The following is a 12,061-nucleotide window of genomic DNA, read 5'->3' as shown; positions in this document are numbered from 1 at the left end:
TGTACAATAAAGATGTGATTTTAAAAGCGCGTGCTTGTGTTTTTCAAGTAATTAGTTTTTGTGTGTGTCTTTAAACCAGGAGTGGGTGGGATCACCTTTGACAGGTCGCTTCCAAACAAACTTATTCCAACCGTTTTCTTGTGTGTTCCAAAACACTACTGCAGTGTGAAAGGTGCGATGTTGCACAAAATCCTTGACGTGACCGTGAGGGATGTGAGATTCCCGACGTCACTGGAGCAGCACGGCTCAGATGCAATGGTGAGGATCTTTCTGCAGGACTTCCTGCGCCGTGAACGCAACTGCATGCCTGCAGGAATAAAGTGACTTTATGCTGCAGCACACCGACCCGGATTATTCCGCCGCTTATGTGATCCTCCACACGGACTGCGGACTGAAAGGCTTCGGCTTCACTTTCACGTTGGGGAAAGGCACTGAGATCGGTAAGATTTAGTCAGCAAGTCCATAAAGTAGTTAAAAAACAAAAAACAAAACACCAAGGCCACAGCCTGCTGTTGCGTTCAGGAACGCCCACTAAAGCCGTAATATGTAAACTCGTATATAATTATTCTGTTCAGTTAGAAAAACACAATACGTACAATTAGATACACATAGTTTAGCAAGAGTGTTTTCATTTGCATGGATTGAATTTACACATTGCATTCCACATTGCTACTTTAAATAAACATTTAATACACCCACAATGTATAATGATACAGCGCAGTGTTTTATGTAACCTGGAGGGTAAACGGAGCTACATTTTATTTCTTGAAACGTAAGTTACTTGCATAATTCAATCATTGAAACAGCAGATGTTGTTTTTCCTGACTGTACCTGAACCTCGCACTCGCCTCACTGCGCCATCTAGTGGTTTCAGCTGCATCTGTCCAGAGCAAACGCACAGCTATTCTATAACTGCGATTTATTTTGATAGTAATACAATTGATAAATACTGTAAACAATCCTCCTTTCGTGTGTGGATTGTGTTCTGATAGGTATTGGGAGCTTTATTTATTTATGTGGGCATTTTATAAGTTGCAGCTTGGTTTTTTGGTTTGTTTGTTTTTTAATGAATATTGTTTGATTACACTGACTGCTGTTTCTATTCTGCCCTGTTATAAAATACCTGTGCTCATGAGAGGACGCACCACTGAGTATCATGTAACAGAAACCCAAATCAAGAAGTCACAACCTTCGTGAATGCAAGAGTTATACAACTGTTAAACTCTTTAAGGTGTCCCTGAAAGCTTTCATTCATTGAGAGGCTGTCTTCTGCTTGTTCAAACGCTGCAGTGGTGTGTGCTGTCAAGGCTCTGGCACCGCTGCTGGTTGGCAAAACTTTACAGGAGATTGTGAGCGACTTTGGTGGGTTTTACCGGCTCCTGACAAGTGATGGCCAGATGAGATGGGTAAGAGCAATCAAACACACCTTTATAACGTTTATCGTAGTACCGCGCCAAAAAAGTAGCTTTTCTTTATACTGTGCTGTTCTGTCACTTATTTGTCATTTCTGAAAATTACTAATAATTTACATTCAATTACGTATTTGTTTTGTCTTTTTTAACATCTTACATGTTTTGACCGACCAGTGTTTTTTGGTATTTTTTAATACATTTTGACCTCTGCAGCCACTGTTATCACTTGGGGGACATTAAGGGCCTTGCTCAGGCCGTTTTCTTGTTTTTTAACAAGTATGACCTTTCACTTTCCCCACCAAATTCTTTTCCAGATTCATAATTTGAACCTTCCCGTGAGAAGCTTGCTTCTCTAAATTTTAGGCCGCCTCTGCTCCCATCAATGACACATTACAACATATCAGTTAAGACATTGAGTAAAATCAGTTGAAAGCAGAGTCATAAAAGGACAACATGTAAAAATGATTCACTGACAGTGTCCCTCAGTTATGTTTATATAACACTGATTTTATTAGGAGAACATCAAGAGTGTTTCGTTTTGTTTTTTTCATGTCTGTCACAGTTGGGTCCAGAGAAAGGTGTGATCCACATGGCCACCGCGGCCGTCCTGAACGCCGTGTGGGACCTGTGGGCGAGGGCCGAGGGGAAGGTGAGGCCTCCACATGGTGGATGACAAGTGAACCGCAATTTCTGTCACAACTGCGTCACTTGGTGACTCACAACCTGCTGTCATCATTTTCTTTATAGCCTCTGTGGAAGCTGCTGGTCGACATGGTGAGTCACAGATAATTCCCAGCATTGATTTATGTTGGGGACATGATCACAGGGGGAGAAATATCGGGTCTTCGTGTGTGTTGATCCAAGGATCCGAGGCAGATTGTGTCATGCATCGACTTCAGATACATCATGGATGTGCTCACAGAGGAGGAAGCTCTGGGTAAGACTGGTCTTAAAGGACATGGTTAATGTCCAATACATGTCAAGACAAGAAATCCCTTGCTTCTATGTGCAGCACAGAAGTAAAAGAAATCATCTCCGCTTCCCCTTTTTCTCACACAGCTTTACTCGTGAAAGCTCGGGAAGGCAGGCGGCAAAGAGGTGAGCACATCGATCAGTCATCTGGCTGATTTCAGCAGCAAGTAAAGCTTCATCTGTTGAAGTCGATTCCTTCTTCACCCACCAGAGGATCAGATGCTGAGGGAGGGTTACCCTGCATACACGACCTCCTGCGCATGGCTTGGATACACTGACCAGCAGCTCAAACAGGTCCTCCGTGCTATAAAAACACTTGAAATGCCGCATTGTCAGTGACAGCCACGAGTTTTCATGTGCGACTCTGTCCCCCCCCCCCCCCCCCCCCAAGCTCTGCACAGACGCGCTCTGGAGTGGTTGGACCAGGTTCAAGGTGAAGGTCGGAGCTGATCTCCAGGACGACATTCGCAGATGTCGCCTCATAAGGGAAATGATCGGACCCGAGAACATCATGGTGAAGTTGTTTCACTCCCGTCTCTTGTGCGTCAAACAAACGGCCGCAAAACTGAAGTGTTTTGTCGCGTGTCAGATGATTGACGCCAACCAGAGGTGGGACGTGGCGGAGGCCATCCGCTGGGTGGGCAATCTGGCTGAATTCAAGCCTCTCTGGATCGAAGAGCCCACGTCTCCCGATGACATCCTCGGACACGCCGCTATTTCTAAGGTGAAACGTCGGTCATAGGTGTTGAAGCCGAATCAAGATTGAATAATGGGACATTCAAGATGCAGGGGAATGGAGGAAACTGCGAGATCATCCACAATCATTTATCTGTCAATTACTTTCTTTTTGATTATTTTAAATTTGTCATATTTTGAGTATTTTAATAGTTGTTTTTCATCTCTTTGGCTACTTTTGTAAGATGTTTTGTGTCTTAATAGTTTCACGTCTATCTAAATTTGTTTTCTCAGGTGGATGTTTTGCACTTCCCTTAAACTTTGAGGTTTTATCACTTATAGCTGTTTGGCAAACAGCTACTAGAGGTTTATATTTAAGCGGGGACACCGTTTAGATTCTCAAGCTGTGTATTTCATGCATTACTGCACTGCATATTTAATTATTTGCTGCAGGCATTGGCTCCCCTTGGGATTGGAGTGGCTACCGGAGAGCAGGTCAGAGCTTGTATTTCATCAGACACACAAAAAAGGGGGATGTTCTGAGTTTATTTGGGTTTCCCCTGCAGTGTCACAACAGGGTGATGTTTAAGCAGCTCCTGCAGGCCTCTGCGCTGCAGTTCGTCCAGATCGACGGCTGCCGGCTGGGCAGCGTCAACGAGAACCTCGCCGTGCTGCTGATGGCGCACAAGTTTCAGGGTGGGGAAACGTTTGAGAGATTCTGACGACCACAACTCACAAGGAGCCCCAATGTAAAACCATGACATGTTTCTCATTAACTTAATGTAATTCAATCTATCTTCATTTATAAAGCTCTTTTTTTTTTAAACAACCTCATGAAGCCAAAGTGCTAAAAGACAAACTAAACACAATTAAAAGCATTTAAAAAAAACCCAAAAATTATAAATACATTAAAAACATTACAAAGAATACAGCAAATGAGCAGCTTTCATAAATCATATCTTACATGGTGTATTTTAAGATTTGATTTAAATATTAAAGTTTTGAAAAGTTACTCAGAGATCAACCAAGCAATACAGTCAGTCTGGTCAGTTCAATTGTGTAGAAATGTACGTTAAACATCGCTGCTCTTTAATGTCATAATTTACTAGTAAAACATCCTCGAATGTAAATGCACTGCAGATTAAACCAGTGAGCTGAGGTTTAGGTAGTGTGTTTTTAAGTTTTTCAGCGCCAGTTAGTACGTTGTATTACAAAATGATCCGTGTGTGTATGACTGTATTTCTTGTTCCTCAGTGCCGGTGTGTCCTCACACCGGAGGTGTTGGTCTCTGTGAGATCATGCAACATCTCATTCTGTTCGACTACATCTGCGTGTCTGCAGATCTGAGCAACAGGTAACACCTGCCTGCATTTAGTTTTTTTTTTTAACTGATTGTCTCTGATCTGACTCATTTCTTTTTCCAGAATGTGTGAATTTGTAGACCACCTCCACGAGCACTTCACTAGTCCTGTGGTGATTCAGAACGCCTGCTACATGCCCCCAAAGGTCTGCATTGAATCCAGTATTAACAGCCACTTTACACTTTGTGGGGAAGAATTAATCAGCTTAAAAATGTGAAAAAAAAGTCCTGTTTCGCCTGAGTTGGTGGGTTGTGTGCTTTGTTTTCAGGATCCAGGTTATTCTTGTGAGATGTTGGAATCATCAGTGAAGACGCACGAGTTCCCTGAAGGAGAAATGTGGAAGGCAGCACATGAAGAAATGAGTTTAATACATAAATAATTTTTTGCACCATTTCGGGTCATGCACAAGATAAACTGTGGTGATGACAAGACAGAAACTGGTGCATCGACTACTTCTTTTTTTGCCATGGACACACATGGTGGATTTTTGTGTCAGAAAAAAAGCATTTATCCAAGAATCTTCATTCATTCAAGCACACTTTTCTTCCCCACCAGTTTTATCAATCCAGTGACAAATCCTGCTTCACACAGATTTCATGAGTTCACCTCACATTGATTTTTTTTCATGATTCACACATTATGTGACGTTAAAGTCATGGGTTTCTGTCACAAAGCTTCCCGTCGTTAATGCTCCACTCTGAATTTAACACATTTAATGCAGGAACAAGCTAACTGTGGAAGACCTTCAGATTTAATATATCTGTAAAACACAAGTTGACATGAGAAATATTTTTTATTTACAGAATCAGAAAATCTATTCATTTCATTTCGTGTTTTTCACAAAATGAGACAAAACAGATTAAGTTTAGTCAACAAAACCACTTTCAGTTATCAAAATGTACAACTTTGATTAAACATTTTATATATACCAATACAGAACATATAGAATTCTTTCATAAACCATTTGACAGTTTCACACAGCCATCTGCATCTTTATGGCGGGATGTGGGTTGTAGTCGCAGATCTCAAAGTCCTCTACCCGGAAGTCATCGATGTTCTCAACCTTTCTCCGGATCTTCAGTTTGGGGAACGCTCGGATTTCTCTCTGAAGCTGCACGTTTTGACACGAGAGACAGCGAGTTAAAAAGTCGCCAGAGAAGAAAAACACGGGGTGGGTGGGGGATGACAAACCCACCTGCTCTTTGAGGGGCTCAATGTGGTTGACGTAGATGTGAGCATCACCGAGGGTGTGAACAAAGTCGCCCGGCTGAAGGAGCAAAGCACAAAGAAATGCAGGTCAGATGAGCCGATGATGACAATGACGATGACGAGGGGCTCGCTACAGGAGAAAAACACGTCACCTTGAGCCCTGTGATGTGTGCGATCATGTAGGTGAGGAGAGCGTAGCTGGCGATGTTGAAAGGCACTCCCAGGCCCATGTCGCCGGAGCGCTGGTACAACTGACACGACAGCTCGCCGTCGCACACGTAGAACTGACAGAGGGCGTGGCAGGGGGGCAGAGCCATGAGGGGAAGATCTGCGGGGGTGGGGGCACAGTAACCAACAATTCTTCACCAAGAGAAAAGAATCCAACAGGAGTGTTGACTTCATCTTTTCTTTTTTTTACACGCTCCACCTCTCAAACGTCTTTTTGCATCCGTCTCACCTTTTGGGTTCCAGGCGCACATGATGATCCGTCGATCCTCCGGGTTTTTCTTGATGGTATCAATGATATTCTGCAGTTGGTCAACACCTTGTCCTGAGTAATCTGTCCAGAGAATTAATGTCAATGGTAACTCAGGAAAGACGTGTCCAAACTACCTCAAGTGATCCATTATGAATCAGCCTCTAGGATTTATTAAACACAATTTACGTACATTATAATAGTGCTGTTTTAATATAGCCATCAACCTAAATTACAGTGTGTGTCAGAATTAATTGCAATTTGATGGTGACAATGTAATTGTGCTTGTGATTTCTGCCCTGTGGCCACCAGGTATGAAATAATCAAGGTTGTTAATCATTTGCAATTAATTCACCAAGAATTGTGCTATTGTGCTTTGAATTTGCATTTGATATTGAAATAATAAATGTATGATATTTTGTCCAACCCTAGTCTGCAACTTTTAAACTTATTTAGTCTCCATTACACCACAATAAATTCACTTCTATTAATTGTTATTTTAAAAATGATGAGTTGCTGTACCTTAATGTCTTAAACATGATTTCTTCTCAGAAGTCAAAACTAGTGAAAGATCCAGGTGAGGTCGAACCAACACTTTAGCATTATGCTGACGTTGCGTTATGAGGAATGCTGACAAGATGTGCAACTAAACTGTCGAGTGAAAAGAGGGTTGTCAGCACATCTTGATACCAAATGAAGTAGACACTACCCCTGCTCATTGTGCCGTGAACCACAAAGCATAAAGGACAAAGCAATTGACTAATATTGATTTAAAAGAAAACCTTTTAATTTCACAAAGGGTTATTTGTAATGAACGCTGAAAGTTTCACCTTGAATAAATAAGTGCACATTGATGGCAGTAGAAGCCATCTCTCAACGTACCTGCATGCATGTTGGTGTATTCTGCACCAAAGTGCCTCCACTGGAAGCCGTACACAGGCCCCAGGTCGCCCTCCTCTCTGTCCGTGAAGCCGAGCTTATCCAGGAAGGCACGGGATCCGTTTGCTTCCCATATCTTCACACCTTTGTCTGACAGCTCCTTGGCATTCGTGGATCCCTGTGATACACGAGGTTGTGTCACCACAGCAAACAATCACTGAAAAGAATGAAACTTTTATCCTCTTCATCAGTCTTACCTTGATGAACCACAGCAGCTCCTCTAGGATCCCTCTCCAAAACACTCTCTTGGTGGTCAGCAAAGGAAACTGATCTGAAAATGTTAATAACAGAAACACATTATAGTGTGATGGGACATTTTCACAAGATCTTAAAATATTTCAACATGATGTCAATGAACATCTGGACACTTGTACTAATTAAAGGTGTCATTAGTTTGGTTATCAAAGATACTGAGTGACATTATACATGTCAAATGTATTTCTAAACTAAAACCACTTATTAGCGCTCTCTGGTGGAAAGACGATTTAATACAGTTTTGTACATAATAAAGACAAGTTACAGCATGTAACACCGGTTTGCTCTTACCAATATAAGTCAATTTGGACACATTATTTCACAATAAATATGAGAGGAATCATAAACGATGCTCTTTTCTATAAAAGTACAAATGTAATGGGTTTTATATAAATGCATCTGAAAATATTTCATTATTGAAAATGTCATTTTTATATCGGTTGTGGATATACTCCTATCGTTTGAACTAAAAAGGTTCAAGATATAAAAATGATTAATATGATATCTGATTAAAAATAGAAACAACTTGTAGAACAGAAGTGGATATAAGGGAAAGTAGTTTTAATACTTTCATTTATCATCTAGAAAATAATTATATGACTAAAATCAGTATAACTGTTTGAAGTCACTGGCATTTGTAGAGGCTGAGTGCATTAAACCTAATTATTATCATGCTGATTTTATAAGATTAACAATCTGAATATCAATGCAGTGTATATATCAATAACTATCAGAAGTCAGATTTCTGGACGTAATGTCATAGAAAGGATACTTCATAATAAAGTACTGCACCTCGGAGGCTGTATCTGGCCTGAGACCCGAACACCGAGATGACTCCGGTCCCGGTTCGGTCCCCCTTCGTTCGGCCGTGCTGCAGGATGAACTCCACCTGGTCCAAATATCCACGCTCATCACAGAAAATACCAAACGTCTTGGTTCCCGCCGCAGGAGTCTTCTCCTCCTTCTCTCGCTGCACGCTGAGGATTTCGGAAGGCATTTTCACTGAACAATTTGCACTAATGCACAAACGGCCAGCGCCACTTTTCCCGGGTGATTTAATTTGAAACTGATGATCCGCTGAGAAGCTTGAACAGCCAAAAGGAAAGAGTGGGCACGTAAACACGAGACGTATCGCGAAATCTCGCGCGATTTCTTAAAAACGCGGGAGATGTTTTATTTTTTTTCCCCCTTCTAACTTTATTAACAAATCCAGGAGGGAAACGCAACCAACTGACCACAAATAGAAAGAGCATTGATTAAAATGAAATTATTAAAAGTGAGATCAAATATCAAAAGACAACGATCTTAAATATATAGTTTAATTTAGTTGAATAGACTTCAGATATCCTTTTTTCCCCTCCAAAACAGAAATACACATGTTAACAAATGTCCAGTGTATAAAATGTTTCATATGTTATGTATAAAGTTTGCCATTGCAATACATATTTAGGTCATTTTTCAGACGATATAACAATTGTATTCACAATCAATAAAAATGGTTATTGCGCTCACCTCACAGAAAAAAAGGCCATCGATTCAAATACTTTTCCATGTCGAGTTTGCATGTTCTCCCTCTGTGTGCTCCAGGTATTTCTTCTCCCCACACTTAGAATACTTACATGTTAAGTTAATTGGCCCTAAACTGCCCCCAGAGGTGAATGTGATATGTGCAGTTGTCTGTCTTTGTGTTTCTGCCCTGTGGTGGACGAGAGACCTCTCCAGGGTGTAATCTGCCCTTGGCCATAGTTTACTGGGATTGGCTCCAAAGCCCTGCTTTACAAGAAGGTGTGCAAATGATGTAAATTAATAGAAAAGTGTCATTTCTCTTTTCCACGATAAAAAAAAAAAAGCAGAAATTTTTTTCCCCATTATATTCATTATAACTGAATGATTCACACACCAAAGAGCTAACACACATTAAAGCTTTTGAAGGCATTTTGACAAAAACAAACAAATGAAAGACTGGCTGATGCAATGTGCAGTTTTATTGCAGAAAGAGATAAAACACAAATAATAAGCAGCATATATAAATAACAACATAATCTGTACATGTGAAAGTTTAGAAGTCTATAGTGAGACAATTGTTTTGTTAAAAGAATCATCTTGATTACATGATTGTGCAGAACTCTTTATTTGGCATCTACAGAAACTGTTGGTATGTCGGGATCTTCACAGTTGCCCATTCCTGTGTAAAAAAAATAGCAATAAAACTGGTTTGTGAACATTCTTTTGGTTACAAATGCCAGTCAATTTTATATGGTTCTTAGGTTGTTTCATTATCTCATTAAACACTTTGTAATTAGTAATGTGCACTTTTGAATTAAAAAAAAAAAAAAGTAAAAAATTTTGCTCATTCTCTATTTGGAGCTGCACCAGATGTCGCTGGAACCAAAATGCTGGTGGGATCAATACCTCTGATTTGATGTTTATGAATCTCCAGGGCCTCCTGAGCAACAAACTGGATGAAAGCCGGTTCATCCACTTCCAGATCTGCAGGGACTGATATGCTAAGTGGGGCTGAGTGGAGTATGGACACAACCACGCTGGTGTCGGCTTTAGATCTGTTATCCATCACCTGTTGCTGTGGATTTACCTGCACAAATGAGATAAGGAGGAACCACATTAGGTCTATTTTCCAACACAAAATAGGTGGGGAATAAAATGCTAGATAATTATGCTACTGTTTGGATAAATTAAACAAAAATATTATTCTATGTATTGACAAAATGCTGTTCTTGTTCTTGGATTTTTAAACTTGTTCACCTCCTTCAAAACTGAAAGTTATTAATATATTTCTACAGCGTCAAATAGAAACTGAGCACAACATTTGATTAAACCACAAACATACTGTGATCACATGGAAGCTGTTGATCGGCTCCACTGTGCTGCCAGACAGCTGGCTGACCCAGCCGTGCTTATCGTCCATGGATCTGAGCCACCTCCAAGTGTCTGCCGTGTGTCTGTGGACCAGCTGCAGCCTGTCGTCGTACTGCTGACGGGAGGCGTTCAGCAGCATGTACATCTGCTCCAACTCAGAGTACAACTGCTGCACGCTGGAGCACTCTGCCATAGAGGAGCGTGGATAAACAGACAAGTACAGGGAAGAACGCATGCAGAGAAGGCTGCACAGCTTCATTTGCAGATTTTTACTCATAGAGCTGACATTCTGGTCCCCTGCGACTTTTCTCCAGCTCTTTGGCTTAACCCCAAGCCCCTGACAGACCAACCCAGAGAAGTAATCCCTCCAGTGGCCAAAGATCTGAGAGGGAGGGAGGCCGTCTCCCCGGCTGAAACTACCCAAACTGGCTGCTCTCAACGTGGAGGACCACTGAACAAATCTTCAATCACAGATGAAAGAAATATAAAGATCTAGCACAAGTGATTTACCTTTTAATAGAAGATCCCGGCATGTTTCACAGAAGCCTTGGAGTTGCCAGCACTCTGACGCTTGCCTGCGCAGTCGCCGGCACAGATTTCCACTTGAATACTGCCAGGCAGAGAATGATCCTGTAAATTTGCAGATTGAGACAACCAATCATCACCCAGGAACAAATAAAGTGGACAAGCTTCTATATATTGGAACAGAATGCATGCAGTACCTGCGGTGGATTGTTGGACATACTCCTCAGCTTCTTGTATTTCCTCATACACTTCAGCCACAGTGGAGCTGAAATCCTCCAAAACATTCTTTCCAAAATCATACACTGAGTCAAAGACTCGATCCAAACCCACAGACCCAAAGAGGAACGCTTTCATTCCACCTTGTGTGGTTGAGCGCGAGCTGATCTGGGGCTCTGTGGTGAAGGCTGCAAGAAAGGAGCGGTCAGACACCTGCTGAATCTTCTTGATCAGAAGGAGGCTGTGGTTGTACAGGACGCTGACATTTGACTGCAGGTGGTTGAACGATGCTTCAGCCTGCAGGACCTCCAGATTGTCTCCATCTTCTGTGAGTTGTTTGTCAGCCGAGGACATCACACCGGAATCCTCCTGTTTCTGATTATCAACATGCTCTGTTGCTTCCAACTGGATGGTCACTTCCCTAAAAAAGTCTTCGATCTAAACAAAGAGAATCATTCATAAATCTGTACCATCGGTCTTGACTCAATTAGTAAAAGCATTTTTGTCTATTAAACCCTTGAAATCAAACCTTGGAGGAGAAGGAGGCAAAGCCGCGGCGGCACGTTGAAGTGTAGAAGCCTTTACAACTGTCTTCCAGACAAGGTCGACACTTCCCAAAAGAAGATTTGGTTGAATCTTGACAATGTTTTTCAGCTTCCTTGAGTTTCCCCTCTGTCTCTTTGGCCAGGTGAGCGGCTCCCTGAATGGATCCCAAAACAAAAGACCTCAGTCCCAGACATGTTAAACCAGGAAAAACCTGGATTTTCATAAACTATTTAAATCTACTGGCTGTTATCTTTACACAAAACTGTGACACTAATTCATGATATACCTTCTTCTTTTCACTGCTGAGTCTCACGGCCTCCATCAGGTGCCTGTGCTTCTCTTCTTTTTCCAGCATCTTTTCCTTCACCTGCATCACTCCAAGTAAACTCTGCTTTATTTCTTCATCAATGTACCTTTGTCCGGCCACCGACAGCTCTGAACACACCAGTGAAATGCACTGCATTTAGTTTCTCCAACACCAACTCTTAAAATGTTGTTTTCTGGCCGGACCTTACTTGTCAGACCATCCTCATTGAGCAGAAGAGGCTCAGCGGCACAAAGCAGAGCTCCAGTCATGCAGAAAAGTTCAATAACAAGCT

General features: G+C 41.6%; 3 protein-coding genes across 4 annotated transcripts; 1 reads left to right on the top strand and 2 right to left on the bottom strand.

Annotated features, from left to right (window-relative positions):
• The first annotated feature begins 155 nt into the window (after positions 1 to 155).
• enosf1 (enolase superfamily member 1) lies at positions 156 to 5,356 on the top strand. 2 transcript variants are annotated; one of them, XM_080514905.1, is made up of 15 exons: positions 156 to 258; positions 338 to 440; positions 1,291 to 1,406; positions 1,975 to 2,061; positions 2,160 to 2,186; positions 2,277 to 2,349; positions 2,472 to 2,510; positions 2,596 to 2,678; positions 2,776 to 2,898; positions 2,974 to 3,108; positions 3,513 to 3,554; positions 3,626 to 3,755; positions 4,314 to 4,413; positions 4,484 to 4,565; positions 4,689 to 5,356. In XM_080514905.1, the coding sequence occupies exons 1-15, from the start codon at positions 178 to 180 to the stop codon at positions 4,797 to 4,799; spliced, it is 1,332 nt and encodes a 443-aa protein (XP_080371031.1). In that variant the 5' UTR covers positions 156 to 177; the 3' UTR covers positions 4,800 to 5,356. The 2 variants fall into 2 exon arrangements, with proteins under 2 accessions (XP_080371031.1, XP_080371032.1); XM_080514906.1 differs by lacking the exon at positions 2,974 to 3,108.
• A 16-nt stretch (positions 5,357 to 5,372) lies between these two features.
• Positions 5,373 to 8,295, bottom strand: tyms (thymidylate synthetase; the record flags this gene model as incomplete). The annotated part of the gene is made up of 7 exons (XM_080514824.1): positions 5,373 to 5,531; positions 5,616 to 5,687; positions 5,782 to 5,957; positions 6,087 to 6,188; positions 6,987 to 7,161; positions 7,241 to 7,314; positions 8,091 to 8,295. 7 exons carry the CDS (start codon positions 8,293 to 8,295, stop codon positions 5,394 to 5,396), a joined length of 942 nt encoding a protein of 313 aa, XP_080370950.1. The 3' UTR covers positions 5,373 to 5,393.
• Positions 8,296 to 9,427: 1,132 nt separating this feature from the next.
• Positions 9,428 to 12,061, bottom strand: LOC308143881 (clusterin-like protein 1; the record flags this gene model as incomplete). The annotated part of the gene is given in 8 exon segments (XM_080514823.1): positions 9,428 to 9,483; positions 9,711 to 9,891; positions 10,147 to 10,361; positions 10,686 to 10,829; positions 10,832 to 11,354; positions 11,446 to 11,616; positions 11,749 to 11,897; positions 11,978 to 12,061. Coding segments are annotated over 8 exon segments (1,500 nt in total). The 5' UTR covers positions 12,039 to 12,061.

This window comes from Blennius ocellaris (genome assembly GCF_963422515.1).
Source record: "Blennius ocellaris genome assembly, chromosome: 19".
Classification (NCBI taxonomy): domain Eukaryota; kingdom Metazoa; phylum Chordata; class Actinopteri; order Blenniiformes; family Blenniidae; genus Blennius; species Blennius ocellaris.
Note: the sequence above shows the minus strand (reverse complement) of the source record. Positions and strands in the feature narration are given on the sequence as shown.